The following is a 25805-nucleotide window of genomic DNA, read 5'->3' on the forward strand; positions in this document are numbered from 1 at the left end:
AAAAAAATAATATAATTGCTAAGTGATTAAAACAAATGGAATCTGAACAGGGTCTATAAAACTGACAAAAGTAGTACAAGAAACTCAAGCAATTTCCCCCAATAATGATCAGTAGCAATCAAAGGATGAGGTTTAAAGAAAAGCTGTATCATTAAAAACAGATGAGGAAGAAGAAAGAAAGTGACCAAATGAGGAAGAATCAATACGGGTATTGATCTGAACTATGAACTAAATTGACAACATATGATAGCATGTGAGAAACATTTGTTTTGATCAAAAACAGCTTGATAACTGTTGGTATCCTGAGCAGTCGTGTACAGTCTTACAAAGCTAGAAACAATACATCTGGTCATCATTTCCGATCTATTTTCATAAACAGAATGTTAACTTTTAAAAACTAAAAGTAAGTAATCTGAGTACTGTAGCAACGTGCAAGATCCCCACGTGCCAGAGATATTCAAAGAAAAGCGCAGGAGAATGCAAAACAAGATTGTGCATGATTTAACAATATAAAAGTACTAATAGTCTCCAACAGTTTGATATCCCAGATAAAGTTCATGAAATGAAATCTTAAAGCTTTTGGACTCAATTTGCGTTAGTCCCATATGTCAGAAAAGTACACCGTTTTGCAAGTCATTGAATTCACCACACAGAGCAATTGTTTAACACACCTACGTTATCTTCACTGCTGCAGAGTTTGAATTAGGACTGTAAACATCTGCTAAACACGGGACAGTTGGCAATTATATAATTCGATCACAGTTTTTGACAGGCTCCAGTACTTATAAATAAGTTTTACCTTTAGGTGGCAGTTGAGCTGTAATGTTCATATTACACAGATTGCCATGACAACATTCTACTGTCTGGTCTGCTGATGGTGGAGTCTTGCACGTCAGCTTACTCTGTTCATATACCTGGAAGCAACCTTTTTGATAAACTGGATGACCATCATTTATGCTCAGTGAAGCAAAGCACTGTTGCCCGAGACATTCATCCACTCCTCCACAAAACATCCCTTCACAAACACACTTAAAGAGGCCTGCATTTAATTTTGGCTCCTCATCTGCAAACACAAAATTCAAAAATAAGTTGAGCCATTGGAGAAAATTAAGCAGTTAGTCAATTAAGCCCATGGCAACGGGCAAATATAACAGGCTAAGAATTGTGTATCCACAAGATGTACTAAAACTCATTGACTCTCAGTTGTCCGTATCCATCACAGAACAGTCCCAAATGTTTCAAATTTCAGAACTATAATACTTAGCACGTTATTTGAAATAACTCTTTCAGTGTTCATCCTAATATACTAAAAAAAAGAAACAATAAATACCATGTTTCAGCATTTTTAATCTTGTTCTTTGTTACTTTATTTGACACAAGACTGCCTTTTCTAGAACAAAACATGAACCAAAAATAATTTTCAGTCTTTTTGCCAAAGAAAGTCACAGATCAAAAATAACTTTACCCTCACCACCCGCTATCTACAATTAAGTAGTGTGTGTCTGGAGAGAGTAAAAACTTTGAAAAATCCACAATTTAATTGAATGATGTACAGAACTCAACCACAGGGTTCCAGGTTATGAAAAAGTACAACCTCTAATATTTAGGGGCCTTTTAGATTTCCGAAAGCAGTAAAAGTCTGTGTCTCACAGAGCTTGGTTTCCTATATCAATGGAGAACTGTCTTAAGACCATAAAACGTAGGAGCAGAAGTAGGCTATTTGACCCATTTGAGTCTGCCCCACCATTCAGTGAGATCACTGCTGATCTGATTTATTGTTTTAAATTTTTGGGGGGTTTTATACATGATATACTTACAAATGTTCACACAGAAATACAAAAAAAACAGAGGAACTAAAAAAAATATTTCACAACACATAGCGGAAAAAGGGGCTTTTCTCCCCCCTTCTTTTTTTAATACAAAACAAGCAATACACAACCGGATGGAAGGGGCACCTGGGTGGTGCCCTGATGTCACTTGCATCTCTTGTTTTTTTTTTTGTCCATTTGCCTCAGCTTTGGCTGTCTGTCGTTCCTTCTTCCTGTTCCTTATTTCTCTCTTTCGCCTTGCTGTGCTTTTTGTGGTCGTTGTCATTTCCTGCGCTCTTCCCCCCCCCCCCTCAATTTGTGTTTCCTCCTCCTTCCTCTCTTCTGGCTCCCCTCTACTGATCTCCTTCCCTCGTACTCCCCCCTCCTGGCTCCCCTCTATTGATCCCCTTCTCTTGTCTCCCCCCCCCTCTCCCCCTACACCCAACCCCCTTCTCTGCTACTCCCCTTTCTTTCCTGCTGGGTTTGGCTACTCCCTCTTGCTCCACCCCCCACCCCGGTCCTCCCTCCCTTTGGCTGATCTGATATAATCCTCAACTCCACTTTCCTGCCTTATCTCCATAATCCTTGGTTCCCTAACTGATTTAAATCTGTCCATCACAGCTATGAACATACTTAATGAAGCAGCCTCCACAGCTCTCTGTGGTAAAGAATTCCACAGATTTAGAGAGAATAAATCCCTCCCCATCTCTGTCTTAAATGGGCAACTCCATACTCTGCGATTATGCTCTCTGATCCTAGACTCTCCCACAAGAGGAAATAACCTCTCAGCATCTACCTGTCAAGCCCCCTAAGAATCCTAAATGGCTCAACAAGCTCGCCTCTTATGCTTATAAACTCTAATGAGTACATTGAATAACTTCAGAGCTTGCAGTAATAGAGCAACCTGCAAACTCCACGTTCACCACTGGACTGCGAGACAAGCAGGTGCATGATTTTTAAAAAGTGGGGCATTTTCCAGGGTACTTTAGATTACATTTGCCTGGCACTGAAATTAACACATAGTGAGAACTTAAGAGGTTGCTGACTCTATTGCTTGAATTTCAATTACAGTAAAAAGTCTTACAACACCAGGTTAAAGTCCAACAGGTTTGTTTCAAACACTAGCTTTCGGAGCACTGCACCTTCCTTCACCTGAGGAAGGAGCAGTGCTCTGAAAGCTAGTGTTTGAAACAAACCTGTTGGACTTTAACCTGGTGTTGTAAGAGTTCTTACTGTGCTCACCCCAGTCCAACACCAGCATCTCCACATCATGAATTTCAATTGGATGAGCTTTAGTGAACAATGATCATAACTCTGGAAGGGGAGCAGGAAAGAAGCTAATTTGTGCATCTGCATCAAACAGAATTCTGTCCAATGTTCCAAGAGTAATGAAATGAGGCTGTTTCAAGACCATGGGGGTGCAGTGGTGACAGGGATGGAGGGATGGCAGGGTCAGAACCAAAAATGTCTGCAAATAACTAAAAAGAACAGCAGTAAATATTAAGATTCAATGGCCATGTTTGGAATTTCATGACCATGGAATGAAAAGGGGGAAGAACTTGCACAAACTGTGAGGTGTGAAGAATGTTCTTTGATTTATTTATGTTTTCATACCTTTGAATATGTTTGGAATAAAATACATTTAAAAAAGGAAATGTGAAATTATCAGTAAAGCAGAATCTACGATTCGCCCCAGCACGGTGTTTTTATATTGGCGGATGTAATTTTCTGCAACTGCTGCAAGATTATACAGCCTTTGAATTAAGGTTCATACGATTAGTTTCCCCTCCTGTTCCTCAAATGATCTGATTTCTCTGCAAAGTTTCTCCCATTCTCTAGCCCAGTTTTCCTACTTCACGATCTCCTCAGGCCATTTGGATATCACAGTTATTCTTTACAGTTATAACTAAAAGAGCCCCAAATTTAGCTCCAAAGGGTTTGAGGTCATTTCAGAAGTACACCAAAGTATTTGAGCCGGAAATGCTGATTTCTGCCAACTTCAGCTACCCACTGCAGTTGAGCCACAAGTTGTTGAATGGGGCTCCAGATTCCATAGCCCACATTAGGCAAAGGGCAGAACCTTGTGCCCTCCCATATGGCAAGTTTGATGGCAGATGGGTTGGTGGCAGACGGGCACCCCTCCATCTTCCCACTCCCACCTTGATTAAATAGAGGCTGCAGGGCTAATCCACTGCACCACCATGCTGCCCACAGCATCTTTTTGATCCTGGGGGAAGGCCTGTCACTGGCGTGTCAAGTGCCTGAGTGGCACAAGATGCGGTGGGCCTTCCTGAAAAGAGGCAACATGTGGTTCTCACCAGCTCTCCAGCTGGCGTCACAGACACTGGCCGCCTGCGCAACATTCAGTTCCAATTCCTCCAAGTGATTGAATTTCTTTGTAGTGTTATACAATATAATCAGTACATACATCAGAGGACTTGAAAATATCTTAGTTTCTGTATAACTACCACAAACCTATTTATTAAATCCCATGGGGCTGGTTTAGCACAGGGCTAAATCGCTGGTTTTGAAAGCAGACCCAGGCAGGCCAGCAGCACGGTTCAATTCCCGTATCAGCCTCCCCGAACAGGCGCTGGAATGTGGCGACTAGGGGCTTTTCACAGTAACTTCATTTGAAGCCTACTCGTGACAATAAGCGATTTTCATTTTCATTTTCAAAACAAAATAGAACTGGGGGTTCCGCAGAATAAAAACTGGTGGAATTGCAATAGTGCAGCAAGACCACAACCCCCAGCCATGATAGAGGATTTGGTTACTCACCAATCACTACACCGCTGTAAGTGGTGATTGATTTTATGCATATAATTGTACGCAACTATCCTCCACTCACTGCATCTCGCTGGACAAATCACCGTTATTATAAAGAGGCATAACTGTAGTTTTAGACCCAAGTTCTGTTTGCAATGGTGGTCTTCATGAAGTGGGTGAGAACCTCGAAATGGAGTAGGGAGAGGTTGAAGATGTCCACAAACACACCTGCCCGTTGCTCCACTCAGGATCAGAGTGCACGGGATTACATCAGGATCCATTGCTTTCTTTTTTTTTACAAACATTTTATTAAGGCATTTATGGTTTTATAACAATAAAAGATACAAATACAAATGTAAACATAGTTCAGTGCGCTACACATCCCTCCAACTCCCACTGTTCCCGCCTAATCTAGACAAAAAAATAGCCTTACTTCCCCCTCCCCTTATTGAATCTGCTGACAGTTTGGTTTTCTCCGAAGAAGTCGATAAACGGCTGCCACCTCAGAATGAACGCCAATGTTGATCTTCTCAGGACAAACTTAATTTTCTGAAGTCTGAGAAACCCAGCCATGTTGCTAACCCAGACCCCTGATTTCAGGGGCTTCGAGTCCCTCCACGCACGTAATATCTACCAAGCAGGCAAAGGCCAAAACATCAGCCTCTAGGATCTGAGGGATTTCTGAGGGTTCACTTTCAAGAAGGCCGATCTGGCTTGGGAAGCTGTAATGGCAGATAAGGGTATGTCCGAGGCTCCTGGGGCGGTTGACAATGGTTTGTCTGAGGGCATTATTGTTGGCACCTCTTCTGTTCTCGCCAGCCAGGTACTCCATGAGCCCAGAGGTGGTATCAGCATTGAGGGTGTGGAACCAATGTCGGCAGCACTGTAGGGTGGAAGGCATGTCCCAATGGGCGTCGATTTGTGGTAGATCACAGGTTTGTTCCGGGCAGGGTTTCTGGGTGTGGTGGCAGTTGGGGATAGAGTATTTTTGGTTTGTGGGCTAGGAGATTTTCACAGTAACTTGTGTTAATGTAAGCCTATTTGTGACACTAATAAAGATTATCATTATGTTTGCGGAATTAGAGGAGCTTGAGGAGGTGTACTTGCTGCCAAAGGGGAATAGGCTCAAGTACCTGCAGGTTGGATGACTTAGGGTGGCACGGTAGCATAGTGGTTAGCACTGTTGCTTCACAGCACCAGGGTCCCAGGTTCGATTCCTGCTTGGGACACTGTCTGTGCGGAGTCCACACGTTCTCCCTGTGTCTGTGTGGGTTTCCTCCGATGGTCCGGTTTCCTCCCACAAGTCCCGAAAGATGAGATTGACAGGTGAATTGGACATTCTGAATTGTCCGTCTGTGTTCCCAAACTTATGACAATAATAAAGATTATCTTAAGGAAATAACTAGGTTTGACTTGGTGGCTGCTGCCTCCAGTGCTACAGGACAAGCTTCTGTCCGAGGGAGAGAAAGGCGAGGGCAAGGCGTCAGATAAATATGGTGGTGGAGGTCCGGCACAAGTGGGAGGAGGAGTTGGGAGGAGCGATGCAAGCCAGTGTGTAGAGTGAGACTGTGGAGGATAAACTCATCTTCGTTGTGTGCAAGACTGAGTCTCATACAGTTCCAGGTGGAAGACGGAGTCTCATACAGTTCCAGGTGGAAGACGGAGTCTCATACAGTTCCAGGTGGAATGAGTCGTTTTTTTCCCAGAGATGGGAAATAGGTGTGGGTAGTGTGCAGGGAGTCCGGCAAACCATGTCCATGTTTTGGACATGTCCGAAGTTGGAGGGGTTCTGGAAAGTGTTTGCAAATGTATTGTCAAAGATCTTGGGAGTGTAGGTGGCGCCGTGCCCATGGGTGGCGGTATTTGGGGTGTTGGAGGATCCAGGAGTACAGGTGGGGAGAGATGCTGATCTGGTAAGACTTTGCCTCCCTAATAGCCTGGAGGCGGATCTTGTTGTGCTGGTGGGACTCGGAGCTGCCGAAAGTGGGGGCATGGGTGAGAGATTTGGTAGAGATCCTCCACGTAGAAAAAAATCAAGTTTGCCAGAAGAGGGATGGAGGAGGGGTTCTCCACAAGCTAGAGGCTGTTCATCGACTTCTTTAAGGGACAGTAACAAGTCAGTAAAGGGAGGGGGGATAAAGAGGGGGTGTTCTTTGTGTTCTGTTAGGGGTTGGGTGGCTAGCTGTAAAAACGGGGTATGGGGGAATAGCGACAATTATGCATGGTTAACTGTTATTGTTTACTCATTTCTGTTCTGTGTATATGTGAAAATATCTCCAATAAAATATTTTCCAGAGTTTTTTTGATGAGGCACCAGAGAGGGCTGATGGGAGGTAATGCAGTTGATGTGGTATACGTGAAACAATTTCCAGTGAGCATATTCACCACCACTACTCATTGCCTTTAATTATCTTGCATCTAGCTAATAAAAACAGAAAATACTTGAAATTACACAGCAGAACTGGCAGTATCTGTGCAGAAAGTTTCAGGTCTGTGATTTTTCATCAGAATTGGAAAGTTAGAATTATTTTTAAGCAAATGAAAACGGTGGGAGAAAAAGAAAAAAAGGAAAAGTCCATTGAATTTAAGGCCATCATACTCAGTACGAGCATGAGGATACTGGATCTCACGGACGACAAGATCAGACTCGTGAAAGTAGCCACAAAAGCTAGCGGCAGCACAGTGGTTAGCATTGTTGCTTCACAGTGCCAGGGTTCGATTCCCAACTTGGGTCACTGTCTGTGCAGAGTCTGCACATTCTTCCATGTCTGTGTGGGTTTCCTCCGGGTGCTCCAGTTTCCTTCCACAAGTCCTGAAAGACGTGCTTTTTAGGTGAATTGGGAATTCTGAATTCTCCCTCTGTGTACCCGAACAGGCGCCGGAATGTGGCGACATGGGGCTTTTCACAGTAACTTCATTGCAGTGTTAATGTAAGCCTACTTGTGACAATATTAAAAATTATTATTACCTGTTAACACAGCTACAACTTTATATGTGATTATGGACATTTAAACTGGACAGTGTTCAGTCCTGTGGCCAATATTTAGTTGAACATATACAAGTGAAAGGGTACTTTTTGTGTGATAACGAATAACCTTTATTTTTAAAAATCATCAAAAAGCCTGCTGCTGGAAAATATTTTTTAAATGGGGACTTTTTATTATGTTACTTTTTTAAGATCTAGTGCATGAAATTTTCCAAATTTCATTCAAGCTAAATCAATAAATTTTCACTCTCAATGTATTCACCCCCTTAAGAGGAACACATTCCTGATAGGAATTAAATCAGGGCACTATTTTCCATACTTGCACACACAATACTTTTACTATGCAGAACTAATAGACAGATGTGAAAAATCAGAGATAGAAATGGTAATATTAGAATTTTCCAGTGAGCGCCAAACATCATGCCACAATCCAGTAAGAAGCAATGTTTGTAATGATGGTTTCTTGGGAATTGACTGGATCTGTCTGGTTCTGGACCCCTTAAATATATGTCAGGTAAATCTGGCGCGGTAAATGTCAGGAACGGTAGCACAATGGTTAGCACTGTTGCTTCACAGCACCAGGGTCCCAGGTTCAATTCCTGGCTTGGATCACTGTCTTTGTCAAGTCTGCACGTTCTCCCAGTCTGCGTGGGTTTCCTCTGGGTGCTCTGGTTTCCTCCCACATTCCAAAGAAGTGCAGTTTAGGTGGATTGGCCATGCTAAATTACCCTTAGTGGCCAAAAGGGTTGGGTGGGGTTGCTGGGATGGGGTGGAGGCTTAAGTAGGGTGCTCTTTCCAAGGACCGGTGCAGGCCCGATGGGCCAAATGGTCTCCTTCTGCACTGTAAATTCTATGATTCTATAATCCCTTTGAAACACAATACAAATTCATGTATTAACTCAAGATTACTTTCATGAGTGTAGTATAGAAGAACTTCTCAAAAAAGGACCTTGCACAAATTATCTTCTAAAGTACAGAAACTATAGTTAATTGGCAAACATAGCAACCAATCTATGTTAATGAAATAATCGCAAGATAAATGACAAAACATTGTTCCTGTTGCTCCTGGTTGCTGCAGATAGAGTGGTTGTCAGTGAGGCACTGACTGAAAAGGGCTACCTTGGCAGGATCTTTGAGTCTTCAATGTTCGTTTTCTTGCAGCAGTACTTCGCTTGCCTCCGCTATTTGGGGGCCAGGTGGATGGAGATGATAGAATGGATAAGGTGATGATGGGTCCGACAGTCTTCGGTAGTCAGGTGATGTGGACATCGCTCAATCTCTTATGCCAGAGTTTGGATTTTGGTGTTCTCATGAGGTCTTGTGCTTATATTAATGGTGGAATGGGATGTTGGGTTTGGGAAAGGTCATGTTCTATGTTGTAGGCAGAGAATCTGCTGCAATGAATCCCCTGTTACCTCAGGTCCACCAAGGATTACCCTTGTCCCTTTCCTTCAGCTCATCAAAATGCTACAACTTGGAAACCGCAACCTGAATACAAGTCAGCTTCCGCATACACACTGATAACATCCAGCTCTACCTCGCCACATCATCTCTTCAAATGTCCACTGCCTTTGTGTCATTAAAATGCTGGTCTGAAATCTGAGTGGCAATTTCTGACAGTTAGATATTAGAAAGAGTGAAGTTCCTGTCTTCAATCGCCACCACAAACTCACACGCCTAGACTCTCCCTCCAGGTTAAACCAAGTGTAAAACATCTGCATTTCATTTGACCAAGCGGAGCTTCTTCTCTCCCCACCCTGCCCCCCCCCCCCCCCCCCCACACCCCCACCCCCCCCACCCCCCACCCCACCCCATATCCTTAACATCACAAAGACTACATGGGCTGGATTTTCCGCACATCGACGCCAAAATCGCAGCCGGCACCGGGGCGGAGAATCCATTTCGGCGCACGAAATCGGGACCGCGCCAGTTCCCTGATTCTCCAGGCCCTGAAAAGTGGACTCAGTCCACCGCCACCCAGGTTGGGGGCAGGCCGATCGGACGGGCAGTGTTTGGGCGAGCGGTCAGGGTTGGGCGCGCGGCCGATCAGGGAGTTCTATTTTTAATGTCGGAGTCCGTGGTCTGAGTCCGCCATGGAGCACGGTGCGGCTGCTGGAGACCGCCGCCGTGCGCATGCGCGGCCTCCGACCAGGAAGTGCGGGGGCCCGTGTCTGCAGCAAAAGCTGTTAGTTTTACACCGGGTCCTGCTCACTCTCTGCAGGGCCAGGAATATGTGGCCACAGTTCTTACGATGGCGTTGGGATATAGTCCCAAAAACAGAGAATCCAGCCCATATTTCCACTTCTATAATAGCACTCACCTGCCTCAATCCAAATGATATAGCCCTCATCTATTTTTATGACCTCCAGACTCAATTACTCCAATCCTCTCCCATCTACCAACCTCCAGAATATCAAGGCCAAGAAATTCTCAAGGGCAAGAAAACTCAAGAAATTCTGCTGTCTGCATCCCAACTTGATGTTCCATTCACCAACTGTCCTTCTGCTTACTGATCCATATTGGCTCCTTTTCCAGCTTACAGCTCTCTTTGGTCTTGCTCATTTCTTTCTCTATCTCTAGCTTCTTGGAGGTTATGTTGCAACTGTATAAGGTGTTAGTGCGGCCACACCTGGAGTATTGTGTTCAGTTTTGGTCTCCTTACTTGAGAAAGGACGTGCTGGCACTGGAGGGTGTGCAGAGGAGATTCACTAGGTTAATCCCAGAGCTGAAGGGGTTGGATTATGAGGAGAGGTTGAGTAGACTGGGACTGTACTCATTGCAATTTAGAAGGATGAGGGGGGATCTTATAGAAACATTTAAAATTATGAAGGGAATAGATAGGATAGATGCGGGCAGGTTGTTTCCACTGGCGGGTGACAGCAGAACTAGGGGGCATAGCCTCAAAATAAGGGGAAGTAGATTTAGGACTGAGTTTAGGAGGAACTTCTTCACCCAAAGGGTTGTGAATCTATGGAATTCCTTGCCCAGTGAAGCAGTTGAGGCTCCTTCATTACATGTTTTTAAGGTAAAGATAGATAGTTTTTTGAAGAATAAAGGGATTAAGGGTTATGGTGTTCGGGCCGGAAAGTGGAGCTGAGTCCACAAAAGATCAGCCATGATCTAATTGAATGGCGGAGCAGGCTCGAGGGGCCAGATGGCCTACTCCTGCTCCTAGTTCTTATGTTCTTATGTTCTTATGTTCTGACGCCATGTACTTAAGTAGCACCTTCAATGGAATAAAAACATCCCCAGGTGCTTGACTGCAGTATTACCAAACAAAATTTTGCAGATTTTTCAAAAGCTTGGTCAAAGAGTCAAGTTTCAAAGACCTTAGGCGCGATTCTCCGATGTCACGCCGGTTGGGAGAATAGCGGGCCGTGCCAGATTTTCACGCGACGCCGGTCCGACGCGCTCCCGCTATTCTCCCAAACGGCTAAATGTGTTCCGTCGTGTTTCGCGCGCAAAACCATGGAGAATCGCCCGATGCACCCAAAATGGCAATTCTTCGGCACCCCCGCTATTCTCCGGCCCGGATGGGCCAAAGTCCCGACGTTGTGACGCCAGGTCACGCCGTCGCAGTCCACACCTGCTTTTTAAAGTCAGTAAGGAGGTGAGCGGACCGTCCCGGAGTCTCCGCAAACTGGGGAAGGCATCTCCGAGAACGCAGCGGCCAGTGGGAGAGGGGGAAGTGGGAGGGAGGGGGAGAGGGAGAAGAGGGGGGGGGGGGGGAGAGAGAGGGAGAAGTGGGAGGGGGTAGAGGGAGAAGTGGGAGGGGGTAGAGGGAGAAGTGGGAGGGGGGGTAGAGGGAGAAGAGGGAGGGGGGGGGAGAGAGAGGGAGAAGTGGGAAGGGGTAGAGGGAGAAGTGGGAGGGGGGTAGAGGGAGAAGTGGGGGGGGGGGGAGAGTGAGCGAGTGGAGGTGGGAGGAGGGTGGAGAGTGAGTGAGTGGAGGTGGGGGAGGGGGGGTGAGTGAATGGAGTGGGTCGTCCACCCCCGGCTGCAACATCTCAGCCGCCCTGCCATGGCAGGACGGTGACAAGGACACGGCCGCTGGTTGCCCTGTGGCTGATAGCCACAGCCCACTGACACACCGGTGAGGAGGATGCATTGTTAACAGCCCGTTGGACGCAGAAAGTGAGCAGGGGTTGGATTGGATTGGATTTGTTTATTGTCACGTGTACTGAGGTACAGTGAAAAGTATTTTTCTGCAAGCAGCTCAACAGATCATTCAGTACATGGAAGAAAAGGGAATTAAACAAAATTCAAGAAAATACAAGAAAATACATGAGAACACATAATAGGGCAACACAAGATATACAATGTAACTACATAAGCATTGGCATCGGTTTGAAGCATACAGGGTGTAGTGTTAATGAGGTCAGTCAATAAGAGGGTCATTTAGGAGTCTGGTGACAGTGGGGAAGAAGCTGTTTTTGAGTCTGTTTGTGCGTGTTCTCAGACTTCTGTGTCTCCTGCCCGATGGAAGAAGTTGGAAAAGTGAGTAAGCCGGGTGGGAGGGATCCTTGATTATGCTGCCCGCTTTCCCCCGGCAGCGGGAGGTGTAGATGGAGTCAATGGATGGGAGGCAAGTTCGTGTGATGGACTGGGCGGTATTCACGACTCTCTGAAGTTCCTTGCGGTCCTGAGCCGAGCAGTTGCCATACCAGGCTGTGATGCAGCCCGATAGGATGCTTTCTATAGCGCATCTGTAAAAGTTGGTAAGGGTTAATGTGGACATGCCGAATTTCCTTAGTTTCCTGAGGAAGTATAGGCGCTGTTGTGCTTTCTTGGTGATAGCGCCGACGTGAGTGGACCAGGACAGATTTTTGGTGATGTGCACCCCTAGGAATTTGAAACTGCTAACCATCTCCACCTCGGCCCCGTTGATGCTGACAGGGGTGTGTACAGCACTTTGCTTCCTAAAGTCAATGACCAGCTCTTTAGTTTTAGGGTTAGGCTGGCCACGTATCAGCAGCGCGACCAGGCCACCGGGACACACAGGTATCCCGTGGCAAGCGGCTGCCGAGGTGTCGAATAACCTCCGTCTAACATGTCGTTTCATTGCCCCCACCACCCTTCTGTAGGTGACCATAATGTATTTGAACCAAATGGCTATGTTCAGCGCAGTGGTTGGGGCCGCTGCACTGCAGTTGGACATCCAGCAGCGTCCACAGCCACATCCCACAGTGGATGCAGGGGCAGCTGCAGCAGCAGAGGGAATGGCCGCAGAGTGGCCCGTCGTCGAGCAGCATGTGGGGGGGGGGGGGGGGGGGGGGGGGGGGGGTGGGGAGACATTGATGGTGGAGCCAGGGCGCCAGAGGCGACAATCGAGGCCTAGAGTGTACCGTGCCCGGATCTCTTTCGAGGCACTGCCGGACATCACCACCTGCAGGAGGGGACTCCAGTTGAGCAGAGAGACGGTCGCACATATCTGTCAACTCGTGTCGCACCTCGCCCCACGTGGAACGGGAGGAGGACACGCGATCCCGGTTGCCGTCAAGGTGACGGTGGCACTTAACTTTTATGCTACCGGCTCCTTCCAATCTCCAAGCGGGGACCTGTCCGGGATATCGCAGGCATCAGTCCACAGGTGCATCCGGGACGTGACCGATGCCCTGTTCGCCATCGAGGACCGCTACATCACCTTTCCCGAGGACCGAGCAAATAAAGCAGCACGAGCCCGTGGATTTGCCAACGTGGCCGGGATACCGATGGTCCAGGGAGTGATTGATGGTGTTCACGTCCCCATGCGCCCGCCTGCAGGCAACAGGGAAGTGTTCACTAACAGGAAGGGGACATACTCCTTGAACATCCAGGTGGTATGCGACCCCCACATGAAGACCATGCACGTGTGCGCAATGTTCCCTGGGAGTGTGCATGCTGCGTACATTCTTGCGCAGTCATTCATCCCTGCTATGTTTGAGGGACGCCCCCCCCCCCCCCCGGCTGAGGGGCTGGTTGCTGGGCGACAGGGGTTATCCACTGAGGTCTTTGCTGATGACGCCTATACGGAGGCCTCAGACCAACGCGGAGACCCTTTACAATGAGGCCCATGCAGCAACCAGGGGTGTGGTGGAACGCTGCTTTGGTCTTCTGAAAATGTGATTCAGGTGCCTGGACCGCTCCGGAGGGGCCCTGCAGTACCAGCCTGAGAGGGTCACTCGCATTGTTGTGGTATGCTGTGCGCTGCACAACATCGCGATGCAGAGGGGAGATGCCCTGGTGGAGGAGTCGGAGGGATAAGCCACTGGCAATGGGGCCAACACGGAGGAGGAGGAGGAGGAGGTGGTGGATGAGGTTGGTGGTGCGTCGGGCGCAGCAGACAGACACGACCCGGGTGCTGGTAATGCCCAGGGGGCTGCACGACGGCTCCAGCGAGGACGGCGGGCACGCGACACGTTGGTGGCTGCAAGATTCACGCGTCGCACACGACGGCATCGCAGAACACTACCACTACCACGTGTATCGCCAGTCGTGCAGACGGTCAGCACACAACTCCCACCACCACCACCACCACCCCCCCCCCCACCCCCCGGACCACCGCTCCGTGTACACTGCTCCACTTAGAGATCACCCTTACCACTGCGGCACAACGGTATGGCACAACATTGATGGCTGTGTCAGCGGGTGTGATCAGTGCCATGTGGAATGATGACAGCCCGCTCTGCGATGAGCTGTGAGCTCAGAATCGTTAGACAAAGTCTGACTCGTGGCAATAGCTAAACCATCCATCTCGGTGGTCGCTGAGTTCGTCAGGGACACTCCATCACGTGCCCACGTGGGGTAGCTGGCGTCGGAGTGCCGAGGGCTACGGTGTGGGAGGGGGGGGAGGAAGGGACTGCACACCCGGCACCGACGTTTCACCGCTCGTCAACCCCAGCGACACTCGGTCACCATCATAATCCCCGTGGCAATGGAAAAATCACACAGTCTTACAAGTTAGGTGCAACAATGAGTTTAATGGTGAATATTAAGTACAGATGCCCTAGCCCCTACAACTAAACTGTGCCCTTCACCCAACTTACTATGTGTCCCTCTTCATTGCCTTATGGGCCCTACCACTACGTCTAAGTGAATCCCCAGATGGTACAGCAGGAGTGGAGGCAGACTGCTGAGAATCACGCCCTGCGACATGTCTCCCAGTCGGCATTCGTCTCCTGGGGCGACCCGGCCTTTATGGGCCAGGCTGCTCCGCGGGGGTTTCGGATAAGTGGTGCCACCCTGCTCTGCCTGCTGCCCACCCGATGCACCAGGGATGGGACGGGGGGAGGCCGAGCGTTCAGGGACGTCCCGTGATGGAGTTAATGGGACAGACCCCAGAAACTCCTCCTCCATCGGGGAGCCCGGTGGCTCCCAGGCCTCACTGTGGGACAGAGGTGCGAGCGGGGAGGTGCCCCGTCGCCCCACCAACACCTGGCGCTGCCAGTCCTGGAGGCCTGCAACCGTATCGACCAGGGTCCAAAGGTTCGCTGAGACGGAGTCCAGGGAGTGAGACATTGCCGCCAGGGACTGTGCGACCTCAACCTGTGAGTGCGCGGCACCATCCAGCATGTGCGTCAGGCGGTCGATGCTCTCCGCGACTGACTGCTGGGACTGTGCCATGGCGTGTTGGGACTGTGCCATGGCCTGGTGAGACTCGGCCAGGGCCCGTAGCGCGCCGGCAATATCATGTTGGCTCTGGCGCATTGCTGCCTAAGAGAGGGCAGCCCTCTCCAGGGCCATGGATAACGCGAGCACATTAAGGCAAACGCCTTGCAGAACCTGACCCATGGCCAAAACCGTTTCACCCATTGCCTCGACCATGGCGCCACCCGTGCGGTGTCGGCCTGGGTGGCTGCCATGAGTGGCACCACTCCCTGCTCCTGGACGCGGTTTGACTCCTCTAACTGCGTCTGCAGCTGCTGGAAGACGGCCTTCATCCCGTCATTTTGTCCTGGGTTTCAAAAGGGGCTGATTTAGCTCACTGGGCTAAATCGCTGGCTTTTAAAGCAGACCAAGCAGGCCAGCAGCACGGTTCGATTCCCGTATCAGCCTCCCCGGACAGGCGCCGGAATGTGGCGACTAGGGGCTTTTCACAGTAACTTCATTGAAGCCTACTCGTGACAATAAGCGATTTTCATTTTTTTCATTTTCAAATGAATCGGCTGTCCAGGTGGGTCGAGTAAATCCAAGAACCCGGGAAACGTCTGGGCGCCAGCTGGATGCTGGGCCTGGGCTGCCCTCCGACCGTCCAGCCCCTCGGCTGCTCCGACCTCCACCTGCTGTACTGGCTCACCTGTGTGGTGCACACCAGACCGTGACCCAGGAGCCTCAACACTTAATTGCCCAACCGAGGTGTGTCTCTGGGATGGTGGATGGTGTGGGAGACAGCAGTGCTGCAAGCTCTAGGTCCTCGTCCGTCAGAAATTCAGGAGTGTCCTGGTCCCAGTCTTATCCGAGCGCAGGGCGCACGCGGCCCATGTCTGGTTCTCCCTCAGGTGAGTCTGTTGACTGCGTCGCCGTCCTCTGTGCGTCCTGCTCTTGAGTCCCCGATTTGGCGGATGGCACTCCTGGCTGACCTCCTGCCACCCTCTGGCATGCGGCCCTGGGTGTGGTGGTCACACACAGGGGGGAAAGTTGCAGCTACACCATGGCATCTCTCCAGGGGGTCGCGGCGCTCATGTGGGTCTGTGACAACTTTGTTAACCACCCTCCACTCACTCTCGCTCCCCCTCCCCCCCGTGCCCGGGGGGGGGGGGGAGGTGGGTGATGAGTGACATTGGGGGGGGGGGGGGGGGGGGGGGGGGAGGGGGGGGGGGGGGGGGGGGGAGAGAGATGGTTGTGACCCGGGGGCACCCTCGCGGCACTTACCCTGGTAGCCCTGGTGAGGTCGTGGAGCTTCTTGCGGCACTGCTCCCCAGACCGAGGGGTCTGCCCCACAGCACTGACTGCCGTGCCCACCTCTCGCCAGGCCCGTCACATGGTGCTGGAAGGGTGGCGATGCCCTCATCTTGGGCATATGATGCCCCTGTGCTGCTCCACCTCATTGAGGAGGGTCTCGAGGTCAGTCTCACCGAACCTCGGGGCGGCCCTCCGTGGCATCGTCATTTTCACCCCCTCCCTTGTTGTCGTCGCTCACGCCCTTTTACGACGCGGAGCGGCGTCAATCGGGCGTCGCGGCCTTCAGACGTCACCCCCCACGTGTTTCTCGCGGCCCCGCTCCTAGCCCATTTCCGGGGCCAGAATCGCTCGTGAACGGGGTCGTTTCGCGGCGTCGTGGAACTCGGCCGAGTTCACGACGGCTTTCCCGATGCCACGCGGCATCGGAGAATCGCGCCCTTTGCTGAAGAAAGAAAGAGAAGTAGAGAGATGGAGAGATTTTGGGAGGGAATTTGTATAGATTATCTACCGGAAACCGACGGCCCGTTCTCCCAAACATTTTCAAAGTTAACTTGTGGCAGGTTTTTCAGGGAGTTCCCCACCGCTATTCAATGACACTTAGTCACTTTTTTGAGTTCCTCACCGATTGAGCCCAGACCTGGGGGCTGGTTTAGCACAGGGCTAAATCGCTGGCTTTGAAAGCAGACCAAGGCAGGCCAGCAGCGCACGGTTCAATTCCTGTACCAGCCTCCCCGAACAGGCGCTGGAATGTGGCGACTAGGGGCTTTTCACTGCTACAATCTCCCAGAGGCCCCTATAACCTGCTCTGCATCCCTCCCTTCAAACCCCCCCCCAACCCTCATTTCATGGGCATGCCCCCCCCCCCCGGTCCCCTGGCCCTTGGCAGTGCCACCCTAGCACTCAGACACTCTTTCACTGCTACCCTGGCACCCAGGTAGTGCTGCTGCTGACATGGCAGTGCCATCCAGGCAGTGCCAAGGTGTCAGCTGGGCAGTGCAAGGTGCCGGCATTCCGGGGGAGGGTCAGGAAGCCACACTGCACATTCCCTGACCACCTTGGGGTCTCCAGTGACCCGGGAAACCCTCCCGGTGCCTTTCCGCCTGGTCCACGTTTGCTCGGCGTCCGGCTGCAGAATCTCTGGGGAGGCCGAAGAATCGAGGGAGGCCGGTGGATCCCGTGCTGGTCGGTCTGCAAGCATCATTCGGTTCAGCCCATTTGGGCCAGGGTTCCGACTCCAACGTCTCACGGGATTTCAGAGAATCCCGGGCGGCGCGGAGCCTGTCGGGAAGCTTGCTGGAGGCCTCTCTCGGCATTCTCCGGCCGCATTGCGCTCAAGCGAGAGCCCAACGCGGTCGGAGATTCGCGCCCCTTATTCTGACTTATCTCCACAGGAGTCGCCTGAGCTGCTGAGTATTTCTAGTATTCTTTGTGTTTATTTTAGATATCCAGCATCTGCAGTATTTTCCTTGTAGGGTTCACTCCAATCATTCTAGATGTCAAAGCATCATTGCAGCCTGCATTCTACCAACACCTGCAAGGATACAAAGTCCTGAAAATCACAAGCCAAGCAGATAGATATAGCCAGATAATAAAAACTATGTCCCTTACAGAGAAAAGCAGAGACAGAGATCACTGTAGCTGTGCAATAAAACTGTATTTTGAAGAGATGTTGGACCCTGATAACATCTCACCAGTAATATATTAGTCTTATGCTCCAGAATTAGCTGTGCCCCATGCCAAATCTGAAATGAAAACAAAAAATTACTGGTTGGGTTGTCAACTGTGTTTAAATGCATTTCCAAAGGTTTCATCAGGTGACGCACTGGCATCCTCTGCTACAAACTCCAACACTGGCATCTATCCGGCATTGTAAATAATTGCCCAGGTACATCCTGACCACAGAAAACCAATCCAATCAGTTAATGACACTCTAATGGTATCCTCTCAGTCATCGGCAAAGTGACGGAAGGTGTCATTAACAATTCTAGCAAATAGCACTTACACAGCAAAAACCGGCTCAATGATGCTCAATTTGGGTTCTGCCCTCATTAGATACAGCCTTGGCTAAAGCATGGACAAACGAGCTGAACTCAAGGAGGTGAGATGAGTGACTGTCCTTGACATTAAGGCAGGATTTGACCCCATGTGGCAAGGGGCCCTTGCAAAATTGAAGTAAATGCAAATCAGAGGGGAAACTCTCCATTGGTTGAACTAATGTCTGGTACAAAAGGAAGATGGTGGTGGTTATTAAAGGTCCATCATCTCAGTTCCAGGACATCATTGCTGGAGTTCCTCAGGGTTGTGTCCGAGGCCTAACCACCTTCAGTCATTTTAATTACCTTCCCTCCGTCATAAAGGTCATAATTGGGATGTTCATTAATGATTCCACAATGCTCAGTACCATTCATGACACCTCAGGAAACTGCAGCAGTACATGTTAATATGCCGCAAGACCACCAGGACATTCAGGCTTGGGCTGATAAGTAGCAAGTAACATTCACACTGCACAAGTTCCAGGCAATAACCATCTCCAACAAGAGACAATCTAACCATCTACAAGGCACAAATCAGGAGTGTAATGGAATACTCTCTACTTGTCTGGATGTGTGCAGCTCCAACAACACTCCAGAAACGCAACACCATCCTGGACGAAGCAGCCCGTTTGATTGCTCCACAAACATTCAAACCCTCCACCACCAACTAACAGTGGCAACCATGTGTACCATCTACAAAATGCACTGCAGTAACTCAGCAAGGCTCCTTAGATAGCACCTTCCAAACCCACAACCACTACCATCTAGAAGGACAAGATCAGCAGAAACTTGGGAAGCCCACCACCTGGAGGTTCCCTTCCAAGTCACTCACCACCTTGACTTGGAAATATAGTGCCGTTCCTTCACAGTCGCTGGGGCAACATCCTGGAACTCCCTCCCTAACAGCACAGTGGGTGTGCCTACACCTTAAGGACTACAGCAGTTCAAGAAGGCAACTCACCACCACCTTCTGAAGGGCAACTAGGGATGGGTAATAAATGATGGCCTAAACAGTGACGCCCACATCTTGTACATTAATTTTTAAAAGAAAACAAAAACCTCTTTATATTCAATGGTATTGCCATTGCTGAATCCTCAACTATCAACATCCTGGGGTTATCAGTGACCAGAAACTGAACTGGACCAGCCATAGAAATCATATGGACAAAAGCAAATTACTACCGATGCTGGAACTGAAACTAAAAGAGAAAATGGTGGAAAATCTCAGCAGGTCTGGCAGCATCTGTAGGGAGAGAAAAGAGTTAACGATTCAACTCCAGATGACCCTTTGTCAAAGCTTTGGCAAAGGGTCATCTGGACTCAAAACGTTAGCTCTTTTCTCTCCCTACAGATGCTGCCAGACCTGCTGAGATTTTCCACCATTTTCTCTTTTGGTGGCAGCCATACAAATCCTCTGGCTATAAAAGCAAGTCAGAGGTTGGAAATTCTGATGCGCAAGTAACTCACTCCCCAAAGCCTATCCACCATCTACAAGACACAAGTCTGGAGGATGATGGAATACTATACACTTATCTGAGCACGCGCAGTTCTATTAACACTATAAAAGCTCCACACCATTCAGGACAAAGTAGCCCGCTTGACTGGCACCCCATCGAACCACCTTAAACATTCACTTCTTCCACCGCAGACATCAATATTAACGGCTGCCAACGCTGGAACCCTTCAATCGATCAACCTCCACGGTAGCACAAGTGGATAGCACTGTGGCTTCACAGCACCAGGGTCCCAGGTTCGATTCCCCGCTGGGTCACTGTCTGTGTGGAATCTGCACGTTCTCCCTGTGTCTGCGTAGGCTTCCTCCGGGTGCTCCGGTTTCCTCCCCCAGTCCAAAGACGTGCATGTTAGGTGGATTGGCCATGATAAATTGCCTTTGGTGTCCAAAAGGTTAGGTGGGGGTTACAGGGTTAGAGTAGATATGTGGGCTTGAGTAGGGTGCTCTTTGTAAGGGCCGGTACAGACTCGATGGGCCGAATGGCCTCATTCTGCACTGTACATTCTATGATTCTATGACCCCTTCAGGGTGTATTTGATCTTCTTGAGGTTCAATAACTCCCATCAAATACTATAAGCCATGCCGAGGCACTCAGCAGTGTTATCAACCTATAGCCCAGCAGGATATTAGCTCACCAGGCTAAATCGCTGGCTTTTAAAGCAGACCAAGCAGGCCAGCAGCACAGTTCGATTCCCGTACCAGCCTCCCCGGACAGGCGCCGGAATGTGGCGAATAGGGGCTTTTTACAGTAACTTCATTGAAGCCTACTCGTGACAATAAGCGATTTTCATTTCATTTCACAAGGTGAAGGCAAGGACATCTGCCCAGCACCCATCTGAAGCTCCAGCACATCCAAAATCTCAAAAATAGCCACCAGAGGGCAGGGCTCCAGCTCAATATTAAATTGCTGACATGGTGTTGAAAAAGGACCTCCAGAAACCCACCAGCTTAGAACTGGAACACAACATGTGTGTGTTGGGTGCAGGCCCCTTTGAGCAGCACTCTCACCTATCCTCCACCCCCTCAAAAAAAAATCATCTTTAGTGAGATGTTGTTGAAAGGATACCTTTAACTGGAAAAGTTTCAATCGCGCACATGACGTAGTAGTATTCACCCTCCGCAGCCCCTCATTCCATACCTCCTCCTTCGGTATTGGCCCCATCTCCTCTACCCATTTAGCTTTCACCCCTTCCACCTGTTATGTTTCTTGCTCTGCAACTAGGCCCAAATACATGCAGCCCTGAGCTCAACTTCCGACCTGTCCTGCTTCCTTGCCCCTCCAGCCAAAGTGAGCGAGGGCGGGCCTTCGGCGTCACTCTTGTATGTCCCCTGCGCTGCCCCCTGGTGGTACTTCCATTTCCCATCAGCCCCTTCTGTACACACTCAGGCGAGGATCACTACACCACCCTCCCCTACAGCCATTCATACTGCCCTCCTCTGAACATGAACAGGAGAGAAACCTCTCCAATAAGGATGATGGCAGCACCACCAGGAAATCCGAAGAAGAGCACAAATGGGAGCTAGCCTTGAAGCTGCCCCCAACTTAAAATGCGGGCAGAGTTGCCTCATATTTTTAGCATGGACACTACCACTGGGTTCCTTGAGTACCTTGCCGGCACCGATGGAAGTGACGCTGTTACTAATGCCCCTAAACGTGTCCCCCTAAATGACCCCAAATGACCCCAACTACATCTGAACCCAGAGAGCCCCCGGGCCCCGGACAACCCCAACACCTTGTACTGGTGGATGCCCAATAATAGTTCAGCAAATTTGGCAGTGCTAGACCCTCTCTGCTCATCTCTCCCTCTGGAGAACCGAACCACCCCCCCCCCCCCCCCCTCGAATCCTCAGGGCCATACCCATTCTTGAACAAATTATGGAGTTGGTTATTGCCATCATCCCTATTGAGGCATTCCAGAATTGCCTTCTGGAAAAGCTGAAAGGACACAACGTGGAGTACATATTACAGGATGGATGCAGATACAAAGCAATTGCCACAGGAAGACAGCATTTTCAAGTTTTAGGGTCCGAAACACCTATAGGTACAATGTCCATGCAGCCAGTGGTGTGCATTAACTGCGGACTCTTCCAGAAACTGCTTAGGTACTCCACATAGGCAGACAGGTGAAAAGCCTGTGGGCTTTAGAATGCACTGGCCAAACTTTGTAGAAGGTCCAGCAGCAGAAACATAGAGAGAGGTGAGCGTGAGCAGTGCTCAAATCACACAATACACTTCACCAAGGCGAGCAATCTCCAGGAATGGCCAAAAGCACAGATCCATATACGGCCTGCCAAAAATGGAGGAAGTGGATTGAGATGAAGACACTAAAGAGGAAAAATTATTAAACACAATCACTTGTATGCAACAGATCAATTCCATTAATGAATCAAAAGCTTTCATAACACTGCAGGCCATCGGCTCTAACAAACCTGGCAGGTATCAACTGAGGAAAGATTAACACAGGTGCAAGTGCCAAAACTCTACCTTTAAACATTCTCAGACATGTTCCTTGAGGCATTGAAACTGCAGTCTAACCCATAAGTGGGAAGCTTAATCATAATAATAAGAATATTTATTTATGGCTCCTTATTTAGGGCATCAAGGGTTATGGGCAGAAGGCAGGAGAATAGGGATGAGAAAATATCAGCCACGATTGAATGGCGGAGCAGACTCGATGGGCCGAGTGGCCTAATTCTGCTGCTTTGTCTTATGGCTTGCTCTTATGGTCTTATGGCTTGGTTCGACAATAAAGTGCCGATGTTCCCTCGGCTTGGAATACAGGTAGAAGGAGTCTACATGGTCTTCTACGTTCTACATAGTTCACAAAGTAGAACAGCCAGTAGCAGGTTTGCCAGCACACAAACAACTTAACATGGCCATTATCCGTCAGCTGGCCTAGTCTGAGGGCCACGACTGTCAAGCAACAGCACCAGCATTGGACCGGTACGAGACCTACAGAGGTTGTACCTGGACTGATTTGACACCATTGGGATCGTCCACAGGACCACAGTCTTACACCATAAAGAAGGTGTAATGCCAGGAATCAACCCAACGTGAAGATGCAGCACCACAGAAAAACTGAGGTTGGAACTAGATGGAATGGAAAAGCAAGGCATCATTTCATAAGTGTAACATAACATGGACGGGTGCAGTTCCATCATTACTGCAAACAAAAAAGGGGTTCCATTTCGATTGGAGGCTAAACAAAGCCTTAGAGAGGTCGCCTCATAAAATACCAGCACTTGAGGAGCTAAATCTGACATTTGCTGGAGCTGAACAGTTTTCCAAACTGGACGCAGAAAATGGACACTGGTCCATTCACTTGTCAAGAGAGTCCAAATAGTATCACAGACAACACTTAGGACACACTTTGGGAGGTATTGTTTCCTCAGTTTACTATTTAGGAGCACAAACCTACACTTGTCCCACCAGACTTAAAGGTTTGATTTTCAACAACCAAAATGTGCTCCATTAAAAAGGTATTTTTTAAAATTCCATTTTCCACAGAGAATTCTGAAGAAAGATATGTCATTCCAATGGTAGGATGAATACCAATGTCCAATGCTTTGAAGAAGCATCATCAACTGAGTCATACCTTCAATACTGTGACCCCGAAAGGCAACACAGAATCATAGAATTTACAGTGCAGAAGGAGGCCATTCGGCCCATCGAGTTTGCATCAGCCCTTGGAAAGAGCACCCACCAAACATTTTGGACACCAAGGGCAATTTAGCATGGCCAATCCACCTAACCTGCATATCTTTGGACTGTGGGAGGAAACCGGAGCACCTGGAGGAAACCCACGCAGACACGGGGAGAATGTGCAGACTCAACACAGACAGTGACCCAAGCCACGAATCAATCCTGGGAACCAGGAGATGTGAAGCAACTGCGCTAACTTCTGTGATACTGTGCTTCCCGTACACTCGAACTGTTGTAGAGTGCCGCTGTTGAGTGCCCCAGAAGCCCATTACACACCCATGCCCACCATCACAACTTCCGAAGTCAGATCGGCCTTCCTGAAAGTTAACCCTCGGAAGGAGACGGGTCCGGACGGGATCCCTGGTCGTGCACTCAGAGCCTGCGCAGATCAGCTCACAGATGTGTTCGCGGACATCTTTAACCTGTCCCTACTCTGCTCCGAGGTCCCCACCTGCTTCAGGAGGACCACCATCATACCGGTGCCAATGAAGAACCAGGCAACGTGCCTCAATGACTACTGTCCGGTGGCCCTAACTTCAGTTGTAATGAAGTGCATCGAGAGATTGGTCATGAAGCCCATCAACTCCAACTCCCAGGATGCCTTGATCCACTGCAATTCACATACTGCCGCAACCGGTCCACATCAACCACCATCTCCCTGGCCCTACACTCATCCCGAGAGCATCTTGACAACAAGGACTCCTAGATCAGACTCCTATTTATTGACTACAGCTCCACCTTCAACACCATAATCCCAGCTAAGCTCATATCAACGCTCCAAAACCTAGAATTTGGCTCCTCACTCTGCAAATGGATCCTCAACTTTCTGACTCACAGACCACAATGAGCAAGAATAAACAACAACACCTCCTCCGCAATAGTCCTCAAAGCCAGAGCCCCTCAAGGCTGCATACTTAACCTCCTACTATATTCCCTAATATACACACATGACTTTGTGGCAAAATTTGGTTCCAACTCCATCTACAAATTTGCTGACGATACAACCATTGTGGGCCTGATTTTGAATAACGACGAGTCAGAATACAGGAGGGAGATAGAGAACCCAGTGGAGTGGTGCAGCGACAACAATTTATCCCTCAATGCCAGCAAAACTAAAGAGCTGGTTATTGACTTCAGGAAGCAAAGTACTGTACACACCCTTGTCAGCATCAACGGGGTCGAGGTGGAGATGGTTAGCAGCTTCAAATTCCTCGGGGTACACATCACTAAACATCTGTCCTAGTCCACCCACATTGACGCTACCACCAAGAAAGCACAACAGTGCCTATACTTCCTCAGGCAACTGTATTTTATTTTATTTCCATGTGCTTTGTTGAGCTGCTCGCAGAAAAAATTTTTTTACTGTACCTCGGTACACGTGACAATAAACAAATCCAATCCAGTCCAAGTGGACGAATTGCAAAAAGCTCTCGGTGTATGTCTTCTGCAAAATGATTAACCAGTCATACTGGATTTAAAAAGTCTGCCACCAGCACAGACACAGACAAATTACTCCAGTTATAAAAAGATTGAGAAGTTGGCACTGTTCTCCTTGGAGAAGAGAAGGTCAAGCGGAGATTTGATAGAGGCATTCAAAATCCTGAGAGGTCTGAGCAGAGTAGACAGAAAGAAACGCTTCTTATTGATGAAAGAATCAAGAATGAGAGGATACAATTTGAGCCAATTGGCAAAAGAAGCAATGGCGATAGGATTTTTTTTTTTTAAATTAGAAACAGAGTAAGTTGTTAGAATCTGAAATGGACTGACTGTGACAGTGTGATGGAGGAGGATGAACTGAGGCTTTCAAAAGGGAATCAGATTGTCTGAAAATGAAAACTTATAGGGGTGTGGGGAACGAGCTGAATAGCTCCTTCAGAGAGCCAGCATAGGTATGATGAGGTGAATGGCCTCCTTCTGTACTGTAACCATTCTGTGATAGTCTAATATCAAATGAGAAACTCTTTGGGATCACCAGGTTTCACACCTACTTGTTCGGGACAGAGATCACAGTGGAGACAGTTCATAAGCCACTGGAGAAGAACAAGTACATCACCACAACACATGGGGTTACACGTCAAGACCCAAGGATACAACGGAGGGGTCAAATACAAACCCA

The 25805-nt window shown here is 48.9% G+C and overlaps 1 protein-coding gene across 3 annotated transcripts in view; it reads right to left on the minus strand.

The window, feature by feature from the left end:
- The window catches only part of LOC119961957 (activin receptor type-1-like), a 136422-nt gene that overhangs the window by 41834 nt on the left and 68783 nt on the right, over positions 1–25805 (minus strand). For all 3 annotated transcript variants that reach the window (XM_038789579.1, XM_038789578.1, XM_038789580.1), the window contains one exon: positions 800–1063. In XM_038789579.1, the coding sequence (XP_038645507.1) occupies positions 800–1063 (264 nt within the window). The remainder of the gene's footprint in view (positions 1–799; positions 1064–25805) is intronic.

This window comes from Scyliorhinus canicula, chromosome 2, assembly GCF_902713615.1.
Source record: "Scyliorhinus canicula chromosome 2, sScyCan1.1, whole genome shotgun sequence".
Taxonomy (NCBI): Eukaryota; Metazoa; Chordata; class Chondrichthyes; order Carcharhiniformes; family Scyliorhinidae; genus Scyliorhinus; species Scyliorhinus canicula.